This window comes from Hydractinia symbiolongicarpus, chromosome 9 (assembly GCF_029227915.1).
Source record: "Hydractinia symbiolongicarpus strain clone_291-10 chromosome 9, HSymV2.1, whole genome shotgun sequence".
Taxonomy (NCBI): domain Eukaryota; kingdom Metazoa; phylum Cnidaria; class Hydrozoa; order Anthoathecata; family Hydractiniidae; genus Hydractinia; species Hydractinia symbiolongicarpus.
The window spans coordinates 27,853,909-27,868,809 of NC_079883.1; the positions used below are offsets into that span (position 1 = coordinate 27,853,909).

General features: G+C 32.3%; 1 protein-coding gene across 1 annotated transcript; it reads left to right on the top strand.

Annotated features, from left to right (window-relative positions):
• The first annotated feature begins 123 nt into the window (after positions 1-123).
• Positions 124-13,861, top strand: LOC130656459 (ral GTPase-activating protein subunit beta-like). Its single transcript, XM_057459313.1, has 26 exons — positions 124-1,815; positions 1,944-2,199; positions 3,675-3,837; positions 4,139-4,287; positions 4,498-4,595; positions 5,174-5,329; positions 5,667-5,909; positions 6,046-6,198; positions 6,518-6,684; positions 6,793-6,852; positions 7,159-7,192; positions 7,273-7,352; positions 7,461-7,556; positions 7,920-7,989; positions 8,248-8,339; positions 9,126-9,250; positions 9,572-9,659; positions 10,451-10,542; positions 10,680-10,752; positions 11,168-11,338; positions 11,781-11,907; positions 12,067-12,149; positions 12,228-12,330; positions 12,456-12,747; positions 12,830-12,946; positions 13,344-13,861. The coding sequence occupies exons 1-26, from the start codon at positions 636-638 to the stop codon at positions 13,447-13,449; spliced, it is 4,374 nt and encodes a 1,457-aa protein (XP_057315296.1). The 5' UTR covers positions 124-635; the 3' UTR covers positions 13,450-13,861.
• The last annotated feature ends 1,040 nt before the right edge of the window (positions 13,862-14,901 follow it).

The window sequence follows — 14,901 nt, forward strand, 5'->3', positions numbered from 1 at the left end:
ACATGTTTGCAGGGCTAGATGCAACACATACAAATCGGTAAAGTAATTTACACAAGGTTTTTCATGATGATTGCATTTTTCAACAGATTCTGAGATAAAATTAAAGAAAAATTGCATAGACAAGAGGCAAAAAAACATCCTGATACTAGAAGCAGATCAGACATGCATCCTGACTATGAAGCAAGTACATCCAATGTTTTTTGGAAACACTCTCTTCTTTTTATCACTGCCAATTTATTTTGTCCATAGATTTTAAAACCATGCTTAAGGTGAAGATGTCGATTTAATAAAAAAAATGTAAAAGGGTGTTTTTAACCAAAATTAAGAATTTACACAAAAGAAATTCCTGTGTCTTCAGAGTCTGAAATGTTATGGCAAATTTTCAGTTTATTTCTAGTATAAAACTTTAGTAAGACTAAAACAGTAAATTTTGACAAGCCTACATAGTAAGAGCATAATCCTTTGGCTTTAAAGCAAATAGAATACCCAATGTTACAAGCACTTCTACTACAAATAGTAAAGAGTAAAGATACGTGAAGCAGTACATCTGATTTAGAATATTTTAAATTGATGTGTATAGATATCTTTTTAGAGGTAAAAAAACTAATGGTTGTGAGTTTCTATAATTTTTGATCATGTATAATGGTTGGATATCTAATCGTACATCTGTTGAGGACGATTGTGGCTCGTGGAGTGTGTTAAACAGTTACCCACAAAATGTTGGTAAAGATGTAACATCTTCTGTTATTCGAAGTCTCGTTCATCATCCTAGTGAAAAAAAGGATTTTTTTAGGACTGCAAAAGATTTAGATTGGACAATGGATGTTATATGCTTTGGTTTGACAATGCCATTAGCTGAGGTTGAGATGATCAAGAATTGCGTGTTTCTATACTTGGATTGGACAAGTGTGATGTCAGCAAAACCTAAATCGGGTATTCCTACACAAATTATTGAAAAAAAAGAATACTATTTTGGGAGAATGCTAAAGCATTTGACTAATTTGTTTATTCCACGAGAAAGTGCATCAACTGTGTTGCAGGCCAAGTTTTGTAGTCAAGTTTTGCATCATATCAAAAGTATCGTGTTAGAAGGTACTATTGAAAAGTTGACATCTGAAATGATTCTAAAATTTTATCTGGGCATATCCAGCCATTTACTTTCGGTCCCACCTCTTCAAGGAGGCTTAGCAGAGCACCTTTGTGAACAACTTATAAATTGTGTAATAACTGTTTGGCTTCATGTGTCTTGCCACTATTTTCCTTCACCCACCTTATGGTGCACATTAAGAGAAATAATGTTGACATGGCGTCATCACCATATTTTGATCTTGCAGTGGAACAAACTGATGTATGTTTTAACATGCAGAGTGTTACACATTTTGTTTGGTCCCAATTACCCACTACCAAGATTATATAAAGACGACTTTTCTGAACCCATTTTACTTCCCAATAAACTCTCAGATGAACTAGCGGTTCAATGTTGGTTTCGATTTCTACATATTATTGGTAATCCAGTTTCGCTGTCTAAAACAAATGAAATTTGTGGCACTGAGTACTTCTTACAATACTCATTAGAGCAGCGGGATTCTCATCCTTCTCTGAAATCTTTGCCAGCTAGCTTTTACAAGGCAATGAAAGGTGTCTCTGTCCTTGTTGGTATGTTCTTGGGAAGTTCACAGTCTGCTGATAAAAGAAGTTACTCAATATCGTCACAGTCATTTGCGCGTGGTGAATGGAAATCTTCGAGCACAGGTACAATTGTGGATAAGCCACAAATGGATCCAGATTTGTCAGAAAAATCTGCTACAACACCAGGTAAAATGTGGATGATTATATTATCTTTGTTTTGTATAATTTGTGATTATATTTTGCAATTATTATATGTATCACATAATAGGATTGTATACGTGTTTGTGTATTATGTTGTCATTGTTTTTTTATAGGGACACGACGAGGTTTAGATCCTTCCAGAGTGACAAAAGGTGTACGAGATGATAGTAATTTAAAATCTAAAGTTTCCCTTGACGAATTATCAGCTGATACAAACTGCATTTTACATTTGTTTGGTTCTTGGCTGTTTGAAGTTTGTTTATCAGGGGTAAACATTGATCAAGTGCTCCAATCGGTTGGTATGATCAGTTGTGGTTTACGCCCCAAATCTCTACATCTTACAAAGGAAGAAAGAGAACAGTTTGGGAGGTAAAATGTTTATTTTACAATGTAGCTCTTGTTAGTTCTACAAACTTAAACAGATTTTATTTATTTAGATTTTATTTAGATTTTTTCAATTTGTCTTTCTATTATAATTAATGTGCATGTTCACAACTAAGTATGTGGAACAATTTAAGAGGATGCCCACACTGTTACCATACTACCCTGCCTTTTTTGATTTCATACATCAGTTCGTCAAGGAATACTTTATAATTAGTTAACTTTTGTTATTGCTCTAAGAAATATTTCTGGAATATTTTTATTTTTCCTGCCTAATAATGTTGTTAAATATATATCAAATATATATATATATATCAAATAATGGCATTCCTGCTACTTTTCAAGCTCCTGGAAGATCATACTTGTGGTATAATTATTCAGCAAATTATTTTACTCTCCAATAATAACAAAATTACTCTTATGCTTTACAGAATAACCACACCACAAGCAAAATTGATTAAAACTGTCATAAAACTTGTGGTGGATGTTCTAACTGTGTGCCTTAACTTCGAAGACCTGTTATAACCTTAAAAACCTCACTTAATATGCCTCTTAAAATTATTTTTACTCGCGATATCAATATTTTAAGATTGTATACAAATATAATTGACATTTCTTATGATTCAGTGTGACATGTGGCAGCATTTTTATTGTTGATAGACTTCTGATATCTCCATATTATACAAAATTATAAAAACAGGAATATGCGAATATCAAAAGTGCAGAAAATTAGTTAAAAAACGAGATCATACAATATTTGAAAAATATAAAACTATTTTATTAACTATTGTAAAACTATTTAACCCTATTCCGTCTGGGGTTTTTCAAACATATTATAACGGTGGGGACGCCCCCCCCCCCCTCCTCCTCATCAATAACTTTTCATAAGCTTGTTTAAATTGAATCAAACTTGAGCTTGAAATTTGTTTAAAATGCCACCATTTGCTTATAATTGAATTACTTTAGTTTTAGAGCGAATTTTTACATTCTGTTTAAAGTTTCTAAAAGCTACATAAAAGACATTTAAGATATTTTCCGGTTTTTACATGGAGCGCATGAAAAGTCGCCAAAAATTGTCCGAAAATCCGTTGTTGTTTTTTTTTCGATTTTTAATTATGAATCCAAAACATGGAAAATGATTCTTCTTCATGAAACAAAGTTGTGTTGTAAGTTTCAAGTTCTAAGGGTAATCCTAACAAGAGTTGTTATATTTTCCCCATTTAAGGGTTTCATAAAGATTTTTAGGGGTAGTTTCGAGTAAGAGCCAATATCAAAGCCTCTGAAAGGCATGAGACCTAAAAATTTGATATGCAGGTAATAGATAAATATTGAAACTCAGCAATTATCATAGCCATGCAGCATAGCGTTAAGAAGTTATTAAAAATAAACCATCAGGGGGCAGAATCCGCCCCCTGACAGGTTTTTTAGTTTTATGGTATTAATATTGTTTTAACTTATTTCAGTTTTCCAGGACCAAAAAAGAATGACTTTGAACCTGGCCGTGCTCAAGCATTCAGTACTCTATGTCACATATTCTGTCATCAACGTACAACTAGTCAAGCTATACTCCCAGTTTACTTATCAAGGTTTTATTTGAGTTTGGCTGTTGGATTGTGCTACTGTGAGGTATTCTTGTATGATTATCACTTTTATAAATTTTAAAGCTTTCCAATACAATGGAAGTTCAACAGGTGCTTTAAAGTTTGCAAAGGTTTCTTGCTCTATTTTTTATTGTATGGATAATTAAAATGTCAATGCTTTATTGAATCACTTTAGTGAGTAAGTCAGTCGATAAAGCATTGTTAATTCAGGTAAGTTTTTTGCATGTTATGAACATTTGCTAAGATAAAATGTAAACTAAATGACTGCTTATTCTGAATTTATTATGCTGATTTTTTTTCTGAAGATATTATACTTTTTACGTTAGACACGTGCAGGCCAAGTTCTTGGAAGCATCCTACTAACTGCTAAAGACATTCTTCGTCTTGATCTTCAAGGAGTTCAAGTCCTGGTTCCTCATCTTTTACAAGCCTTGGAAATTATTCTTCCCACACAAGATAGAGAGTTGGTCTTAGGGTAAGATGATTACTACTTAAAAATTTATAAAACTATTGTGAGTTGGAAAACTACTGTTGGAAATGGTGTATGTTCCGGCCAGGTGTTTCATTGCCAATGTCACTATCAATACTTGCCTTTTGATCCAAGGACTACAACCCTAATATTCTAACTCCTCTACAGATGAAAATGTAGCATAATATTCTAATAGATTATTATTCTTGTGTTTAGCTATGATGTTTCTCTCGTTGAACTAAGAAAATCTTGTATTCAAATTTTGTTATCCATGATTTGTCTACCTTTGCACTTCCTGTCATTGCCAATACAAGGTTTGTGTTTTGAAACAATTTGTTTTTTCTATTATTAACTTGATTATTATCTGAAGATCAACAAAAAAAACATGAAGTGTTAAGGCTAGTCCACTCTGTATGGATGTGTAAACAAATAAGCATTGAAGCTTGAGTGGATAGCAAAATACAGGATTTAGCCTTATTTACAGAATTTGTTGATCTTTTATATACCTAGCATTTGAATTTTTTAGCATACAGGAATAGGTTAATAACACCTGTATTGTGCTGTAAGGCACCAATGTATAACATTGGATATTTGGTATATAAAGAATACAGAAAAAAGACACACCACTACACTACCTTGAAAATATAAGCCTATTGAGATTGTGAGCTTTAGGGATGAAAATAATGGTTAATTTGTGAGAAATAAATGATAAGCAATATGGTTTAATTCATTATGATTTGATGGCCTTTTCAGTGGCACACTACACTCTACAAATTTAAACTTTTAGTAAAGATTCACAAAGAATTTGTAGTTTTTGATTAATTCTTTTAAACATAGAGCTTTCAACATGGTTTATTGCTTTAACATTTATAATTTCGTCTGTGACACTTAGGTTTATGTCGTGAAAAAGCACCTTATGGTGCTGAAGGGAACACTGGATATTTACCACAAGTCACATTTTTATCTCTAAAAGAAAGAATAACAAAGTTATTGATGCATTCAATAGAAGTTGAAACTAATCCTCAAAATACTCAAATGTTACTAGGAGGTTTGTATCTTCCCATCGATTCGATTTTTTTCACGTTGCTAGTTCACAGGATATATATATATTAAAGGGAATTCTATTAAGCAGAACCACAGTCAAAAATCTGTTGTTTTGTTACAGAGCACACTTTGTTTAACTAATCTTGAACTAAGCACAGTTCTTTAAACACAGGCTTTTTACAGAATAACCTGTCTAAATAATTTAGTATTTACATGTGTGCATGCACATGCTTAACCTGAAAAGCCTTGCATCATATTTTACAGCGTGTAATCACAAAAAAATAACCTTGTTTTCATCTGCCACTTCAGAATTAAACTAAAGCTTATATATATTATAACAGGTGCTATGCTATTGATGGAAGATACTATGTGTGTTGAGTTCAAGAATTATGAGTTTTCCAAACAAAACCCTGGATCAGCACCATGTATTTTGTTAGATGACGCTGATGGTAGATCATCAAGTCCAAAATTAATTCACATTGCCAAAACAACACACCCAGTCAAACAACAAACCAATGGAAACAATTCGAGTCAGAAAAAGACATTGGATAAAAGCAAAATCGGTCTCCTGGGTAAAAAAGAAGGTAACATGATTTTTATGAATGACAGTGGTTTGTCAGATGTTTTCTTTAAAGGGCGAAGAGAGGATTTTTTAATTCCTTCTTTTAAACTTGTCAATTCAAGTCATCAATTTTTTAATTGTATTTGCTGCCATTGTAGATATACTTACAACGAAAGGACAATTTGTTTACATGACTACGTTGTTGTGCCAAAAGCTTATGTTTGCTGGTAAATGGAGAGGAGAGCTTCATGTGACATTAACAGCGCTGGAATGTATATCTGGCATGGCACAGCTTGATCCTAAATTTATTGGTAAATTGTTTTTTAAGTTTTTGTTAAAAATCTATCGCTTACAAAAAAGTATGCATTTATAAAAAATTAAAATATTGCCGAATTGCGGCGAGTGCAGCAACAATTATTTTTATTTTTAAATAATAGTGGTTGTCGACCTTGTATCCAAAATAATAGTGGTTGTCGAACTTGTATCCAAAATAATAGTCGTTGTCGACCTTGTATCCAAAAAAGAAACCCTAATTATAGTTCTGACATAAAAAAAACGTAGCCTTTCTACTTTAATTACTTTTTAATTAATTATTTTAATAATCCAGATTTCTCCATTGACAATATTTAGACGAAGCAGCAGCTCATAAGTCTTTGGTATGGATATGTGATTATATTGAGTTTCAAGCCAGACAACCACCCCCTGCTCACTCAAAAGATCTTCACTCTATTATTATTGCATCGTTTTCATGCATTTCTGCATGGATTGTTAATCATCCTTGGCTTATGGATGATCAGGTAATCCGACCTTGTTTTTGCTTCTTTTTTTTTAGTGTATACTTTATGCATGTTGATTCAAAGTAAATAAAATGCATTTAAGACAGAAATTTAAATTCTGCATTTTAGCATTGCCTTCAAGCTGTCTTGGAAGTTATTGAGCTTGGAATATCAGGTTCAAAATCACGGGTAAGCTTAATTGACCTGTGTTTTTATGTTGACTTGTATATTATAGTTTAAAAATAAATGTTTTGTATAAGAAAAGTTTTAAAAACACATGTTAAAATTTTATTTTTAATTTATAAAGTAGCACGAAGCTTTTCGTAACTGAGTTACATTATTTTCACTTGAAAATGTAACTCAGTTAAGAAAAGCTTCGTGCTACTTAATAAATTTAAAATAAAATTTTAACATGTGTTTTTAAAACTTTTCTTATTTATTTGTTGGCTGATTTATCAAAATGTTTTGTAATTTTTTCACGTTTGTCTTACCTAGCCTCGCTCACCTGAATATACTCCAGCTTTGAAAGGTTTGTTTTATGTTGTGTTAAGAAAACATTCTTATAGTTTTTAAAATATGCTGATTGTAAAATTTATTTATAACATACAGGAGACAAAGAGTTAATGCCTGTATCATTCCGCGTTCGAGAAGCTGCTGAGGCCTTGCTGGCACTTATGATGGAAAATCTGGTAAGAATGGATAGTGTTTTCTCCGATTCAACTTTTTTAAAGTTTGTAACCACAGCATGGCATAATTAATAATATTTGACATGTGCAGCAAGAATATACACCCTTTAGGGATTCTTTCCTACTCCATGTGGACCAGCCTCTTTGTCATCATTATTGGACGAAGAACAGTTACTGAATCATTCTGAAGATAAGGAAAAAGGAAAGGTATATCAAAACAAGTGCACATTTTTTGAGAGATTGTTAGTAGTTTTTTAAAAGTGAAAGATTAGTTGTCTGAACATTCATCTCTTTATGCCATCTTGGTGTGTAAGGTCAGTAGTTTCTAAGGGATTAAAAATACTAGTCAGTGGCCCCGCCCTTTCTTTATTTACGTTTCGTATGTTTTACTACTACCATTTGGCGTGACTGTCAGACAGACAGACATATACAGGTATTAAAATATAGATTTTTTTGTCATCTGTTGTGCTTGTTGGTGATATACAAGACTTATGTAAAATAAAATATACCTTTTATTAATAAAAAGGGACTACTATCTGACAGTATTGTTTACTGTTGTCTTATGTTTAGTTTCGATATTATGCTTTGGATGGTACAGTTATTATTGCATTGCATGACGATTCAATGAAATGTGCCATGGGTAAGTGTGTAGAACGAATGAGAAAACACTTTTTAGAACACTTAACACAAGTAGCATGTCCTTATTAAGCTTTATGAACTTTCAACATGCATTGTTTCCGTGTCTGGTTACAACACACTAAAGGAAAAGGTAAACCTTAAAAGACTAAGTCAGTTAGCCAAACACTTTTAAACTTTTCTTATCCACCTAACCTCGCATCTAATTATTTATCAAGTGGCATACAACTTTTTTTATATTTTGAATTTTCTACACCTTTAGAGAACCTTCCATCTATGATGGCCATCATGAGAGGTCCAGCTGGCAAAAAAGTGTGTTTGATGCAATTGAGACACTTCTCCCGTGCCAAAGAAGTAAGTTTGTTACACAACTTGCATAAAGAATTATATAACCTGAAAAACAAAAATACTGTTCTGAAATATGATTAAAGGTTTTTTGTGCCATTAGAAGTTTTGTTGCAGTCAAACACTAATAAAAAAGTATTTCAAAAAATTCTTCTATACTTTTGGAGTTTACACTTTCGTGAATACACCTTTCCCGAGACTTATTCTTTTGATGTGCCGCAACTTTTTCTGTTGAGTTTTATGAAAAACGGACAACAGATTTGAATTCCTTATCAAAAATGTCATAAACAAAGAAAATTTCGAAACAATGCAGCAAGAAAACAAACTGCTATTCTAATTTAAAGATTTGTGGCATGTCCAACCTCTTTTTGAAAACGAGGCGAGACATGGTAACTTGACCATTAAGAAGACTTTAACTGTTACACGTAAATTAAACAAAATATGCTGAATTCAAATATGGTATTCATATTTTACGAGTTTAAAAAAAGTATGACTCATGGTCTCGGGAAAGGTGTATTGGTCCTGTTGGGTCTATTTCGCGAATAAACCATTTAAGTTTAAATCTTTTTGCTTTTCAAAAAATCTCACAAAAATTGATTTTAGATTAAATTAATTTTAGATTTAATTTTGTGGAAACATAAATCAACTTAAATATAATGCACAAGCATTTAGGATGTTAAAAAAAATTATTTCCTGTCTGTGGCGCTGGGTTTTTTTTCTTAGCCCAAATTTCCTAAATTTTCCTACCACATGCGAACTGAGAGGGTAACCTTGATTATTAACATATTTTTATAGCATTTATCAAATGCATACAAAGTGCAGCCTGAAAGACCACTAGGTCTTCAGGAGACTCCACAACCACCCCAAGTGTCCCAACAATGTTATCCACCAGAAGTAAATCGAGTAGAAGTAACACAAGCGTGAGTACCAATGTTGTCTTTATATGATGTTTAAATAAATTATGTTACCCTAGGGTCTAAATTTATACTTTGGAGTGAGGGAGAAGTCAAATTTCCTAAAAATTATAGAATTAATTGTAACATGAAAAAAATTTGATTTTTAAAATTCACATGACCATAATATTGTTGCATCAAAATTATTTTTTAATTTCTTAAAAACGTGTTTCGAATATATGAATCCATTTTCAGGTCTAAAAACAATTATTATGGTGTTGTGTAGTGGAACAAAAAGCTTAAGTTATTATGTCTATAAATGTGTTTGTTTATCCTTCTGATTTGTAGAGACCTAAGCATTCCACAGTTGAACAGTATATTAAACGAAAAGCAGAAAGAAGCGCACGACCATATGGCTGCACTGATGGCAGTTCAGGTAAGTACTTTTCTTGAATGTTAATGCCCCTGGAATGCGTATTCTATTGACATTTTGCAAAAACAAGTTATAATTAATTGAAAAGTTAAATCGCTTCTGATACAATGGTGGCCTTATTTTCAATCTGACATGTAAGAACAAAGAAATTTACCACATTCGTATATAAACCTTAACTATATAATCACAATTAACCACACTATATTGAGTAATTTTTATGATTTAAGAGAATAAAAAAATGTTTACCCTTCCGGTAAAACTAATTTTATAAATAAAATAAATAATCATATTTGAGAATTAAAAGAAAAATCAGTTTTTGGCACCTATTGAATTTTAACGAATTGATGAATGACTAATTTTTACATTCAAATATCAGTAATCATAAAATTTGTACTTTTTTAGGTCCCTTAAGGGTACAAATTATTTGTGGAAGAGATTATTGCAGAACTTATTTTTGCCGAAATTTGGCCGGAACCGACATTCCGATCAAAAAAGTAAAAAATCAGTCATCTGGTAAACGTTTTCCATAAAAAATTTTATTTCTTCATACTTCAATTTTGTTGTACGAACCAAACCATCGAGAGGAAAATGTAGTCATCTGCAAAAATATATTTTGCAAAATGAGACATTTTAATATGGCTGATCTGTAAAGATAAACTCCGCAAATAAGTTGTACCCTTTAGTTATAACCTTATTTTCTTCATGTTATCAATATTTATCCTCTATCAAGTTCTTTTTTGTTTGTTTGTTTGTTTGTTTGTTTTATTTACACGTTTATTGATTCACTCATTCAGAAAGAACAAGAAGAAAAGGCACAACAAACAAGAAAAATAAACTCATTTGGCTTAGGAGGAATCAACGCAGACATTTGTCAAAAACAACCAAGGTATTACTCATGGCTGATTTTCGTTTTATATGAGAATAGGCATGTGTCTTGACTACCTGGTTGTGAGAATTAGGTCTGCTACCCTAACCTACCCTTAAATTTCAAGTAAAATATATTATTTCTTGATATTACTTTAGTCCTGTTGATGATCATCGTGTATCACGTTTGTTTCTATCACATATGAATATATTGCAATTGAACAACTTGCAGGTAAACCAATTTGGTTTTCTGTATTCTTTATTTTCTATATTTTCATTTTCACCGTTTTTGTGTCCACTAAAACTTTTTTTTTTTGAACTGTGAAAATTTTGCTCTTGGGAGATGCTATGTTCTTAAAAATAATTCAAACTTTCAGTATTAAAATCTTTTTTAAAGTCTCCTTTTATGTGTGAATTTAATTTTGCATCGCTAAAACTATTTTGCTGAACGTGTCAAACATTAACAAGTGAGACATGTAACATTTGCAAACTATCTTGCTGAATGTTTTCAGACGCATTAAATATTATTTTAAAGTTTTTTTTGTCTCTGAGTGAGATTCAATGCAATGCCTAAAAAAATGTTTTGTTTTTTTATAACTTTCAGAAAATGCATAGGCTAACTCCTATAGTTTTATTTTTTTCCATAGTTATCCACAACAAATCAACATGCTGGACTTAAATTGTTACAATGCAGTGACACCACGATGCTTTCAGCCTTGAAAAAGTTGGATTGTTTTCCAACAAGAACGTTTGATACAATGTTTGTCGTTTTTGTAAAGAAGGGGCAACACAACGCAAGAGAGATCATGACTAACAAAGTATGAAAAAGCAATTGAGAAATTGATGCAATTGAACTATGTTATTAAGTTATTAGAATTTTTATTTATTTTTCCTCTTACTGCAAATTTTGCAAATCTATTTTTGCCCACTCTACTAATTCGTTCAGTACGTAGCATACTTTAAGGTTTTCTTTTTCTTTATCTATTTTTATTTGTATTATTTTAATTTTGTAAAAATGTAAATTAGCGTTCCTTTAAATAAACTCCCAGATAAGCCCCTAAATGATATATGTATATACGAGTGGTAAAAGTAACATTTTTCTGCAACTTATTGCTCTCTCTGAGAACGCCACTTTTAAAATAACTTCCTGTATAAACGTGCAGGTAAAAGGTTAGATTTGAAAACCGTTCATGAGATTGTTAAAAAACTCTCCGTATTTTTTTTTTAATTATATGTTTATTAAGCCTGTTTTAATTGTAGGTTCCGTCGTTGGACAATCAGTTTTTTATGGAATTTTTGCATTCAATGGGATGGAAGGTGGATATAGCTACACACAACGGCTGGAATGGGAACGTAAACACAAGTTGGAGACATAAAGCCGAACAAGGTGTTACTGATGGCTTATTTAACCCCTTGCGGCTTAAAAATCATAAATTTTATGTCCACTTTAAGAATGTTATTCTATGGCATTTTTTGCATTGCTTGTTTTCCTCAAGTTTCTTCCTCCATCATTTTTTTTTCTAATAAAAAATGATTTAATTTTTAGAAACTTGTAGCAAATATATGTTTTATTATTCTGATTTGCTGACCGAGTTAGCAATACACGTACCAACGTTAAATTTGCACTTGGTAAGTACTAACACTGTTTATTTTCTGAGGTGGACGAACTTTTGTTCTGTTTAATTACATCAAATGTTATTATTGTAGCCGAAGAAAGTGGAGATAATCAGTGAAATGGGTAACAGAAAAACCGAGCAAATACCAGTGTTTGAAATAAGTAAAAGTGGACGAAGAACATCGGAAGGAGATGGTAAGATTCCGTTTGTTTTGTTGTTGTTCAGAGCTTAAGTTCTTTTCTTATTTTCATATCCACAGTTCAGTACCTCGTTTAGTTTTTAGCGCCGACGATAACGAAAAATCCATTTCACTTTATAGGTAAGCCTATCAGGAAACATGCCCATTTTGAACAAACAGGTTCAGCGGAAGTCAAACAACGCCCTTACAACTGTCAATCAGAGACCAAAGTTATGGTTGCTTGGTTACAAGACTTTAGCGATCACTTCGAATTCCCTGCTCTTGATTTAGTTGAGTTAAACGACCCGCAAGAGCATTCATACGCGGCTGGGAGTTCAGCTACAAGTCGTGTTCCGGAAAAAGAGGTTGTAGTAATATACGTACATCCATTAAAGACCGGGTTATTCAGAATTATGGCAAAGTCGGTTTTCGGGTATGTTGTTTTATATTCTGAAAAAGCTACCGAGTTTTAACTAAAGCGTGAAGTAGGAATATGCAAGTTTTTTTTCTTGTAGCTCAACAATAAGTGGGCCTTTAGTGGATGGGATGGTGGTTAGTCGACGTGTGTTGGGCTCTGTTGTGAGAAACACTGTTATTAATATTTGTCGACGTCGTCGCTTGGAAATAGATAAGTATGTGACATATTTTTTATTCGCGTGTTTACTCTTTTGTTTCTATCTTCGTTTGATTGTTTGTTTTATTTAATTTATTGGATCTACCGGGTACAGGTGATAAAATGACCTGTGTTTGTGTGTGAGTCTGTTATCAAATATTTCTCAGAACTGGATCATTAGTTTTTCTTGATTTTTGCACAAAGATAGGGAACAGTTGACCGACAAATTCAGTTTTTTAAGAATATATATTTTTTTAACCTAAAAAGGGCGGATTTGTGACGGTTCACACTTTTTTGAGAATTGGATTATTAGTTTTTTCTGCTGTTTTAAATCGAGGTCCATTGAAGTTTTACTTGTTCTTAAAGGAATCATATGATTATAATGTATATAAATCTTTTGATGTTTTTTATTGTAGCTATTCGCCTCCCCACATCTGTCGAAAAATAAAAATCCAGGAAATTGTTCGTAAGCATTCACAAGAAACAGATGTTCCAGAATTTTACTCGTCCATGTTTCGTTGAAATGTTGTTCTGGACGAATGCTAATAGATATGAAAGTCATTGCTTCCATGGCGTGCTTTAAAATGGATGTTAAATGATTGGCTCTAGAGTATTTCTTAGAATGAATTTTTACACGAGTCATAACGCTTTTGAGAGAATTGTTAAGTACTTGTGGAATTGTCATCTTTAAAAACCTTTTTGGCGGAAAACTACTATTATTTAAGAATGAATATCAAGGTTTTTATAAATCTTCAATAATAAAAGTATATATTGCTTAACTGTGTATCAAATTATGTAGATATTTTATAAATAAACTGAATATTATTTGATCTTGGAATGTTTTGTACATATCAGCTTAATAAAGATAAATTTAAACACTATAGAAGTATAGCCGACTTCACTGCAATGAAACAATGAAAAGCCATACGATAAACGAAGTGTCTTTTACTCTGTGTCAAACATCCCTGAAAATGAAAAGATTGCGCATCTCATGCATAATCTGAAAACTCAATCTCAAAACTCAATCTCATCCGTACCCTTTTTCTGTAGCTTGCTCGAAAAATCGCACTTGTGGACGACCGGACTTGGTGTAAAGCTTTTTCACCGTTATACCATATTCAAATAAACAGTCGAAAAGCGTAAAATCAGAAAGAAAAAAAGTCTAGCGTGTAAACAACTGCAATAAAAGAAATTTGCACTGTAATGTTATGCCTGCCATTTTAAACAGATTCGGGTATTAATGTGGGTGAAGTTTAACATATAGCGGCGACTAAATGCCGTCCACGATGACATCTCACAGCTGAGCAACATTCCGTAGATTATCGTACATAACGCAACCATTTAAAAGTATCTCACAGGAATGTCTCAACGATGCAATCAATCTAGGCCTTATCCCAACAGTAGGAAAATTTAGTGCTTATGCGTACATCACCCGTAACTTTGGAAGCCATTTTTAATGTAACTGCGAGCCGTCACAATTCTATTACGAGCATGTTTGACTAGGCTGCCGTGTTTTATGGTACAACAATTAAACTTCTTAAAAACGAATGTTATGCAGACTTTATATTTTTTGAATAGTTTTTCACGAGTTTATATACAGTATTTCCTTTATTTTGCGTCTCCTCTAATAAGCGCCCCCTTAATCCAAAAATAATTTTCTAAGCGCCCATCCCTGTTAAGTGCCTCGCTTATTAGAGTTAAATAATATGTTAGAACTCCTAAATAAGTTATTCAAAATCAGCCGTAAATATTTCTTTCATCTTTGGAAAAGAATATAATTGGAAGTGTTCTTTATTTTACGTATAAAATGCTAAGAAAATTTAAAGTGAAAATTAAAACTAAAATGGCCAGTAACACCATAGAGGTAGCAACACAGTCTTCATTGCAGTACATACAATTTTATGTGAGGATATTTTGAAATAATTTTATAAGCACTCCCTTTTTTTAAACGCGCCCTTCAATAAGCGCCCCGCC

What these genes read in the sequence shown, in the direction of transcription:
- LOC130656459 (XM_057459313.1), top strand. Translation starts at nt 636, where the DNA reads ATGTATAATGGTTGGATATCTAATCGTACATCTGTTGAGGACGATTGT. An exon ending in CTGCACTGATGGCAGTTCAG is followed by an intron (nt 9,660 to 10,450) that starts GTAAGTACTTTT and finishes TCACTCATTCAG; the next exon opens with AAAGAACAAGAAGAAAAGGC. An exon ending in ATTTGTCAAAAACAACCAAG is followed by an intron (nt 10,543 to 10,679) that starts GTATTACTCATG and finishes ATATTACTTTAG; the next exon opens with TCCTGTTGATGATCATCGTG.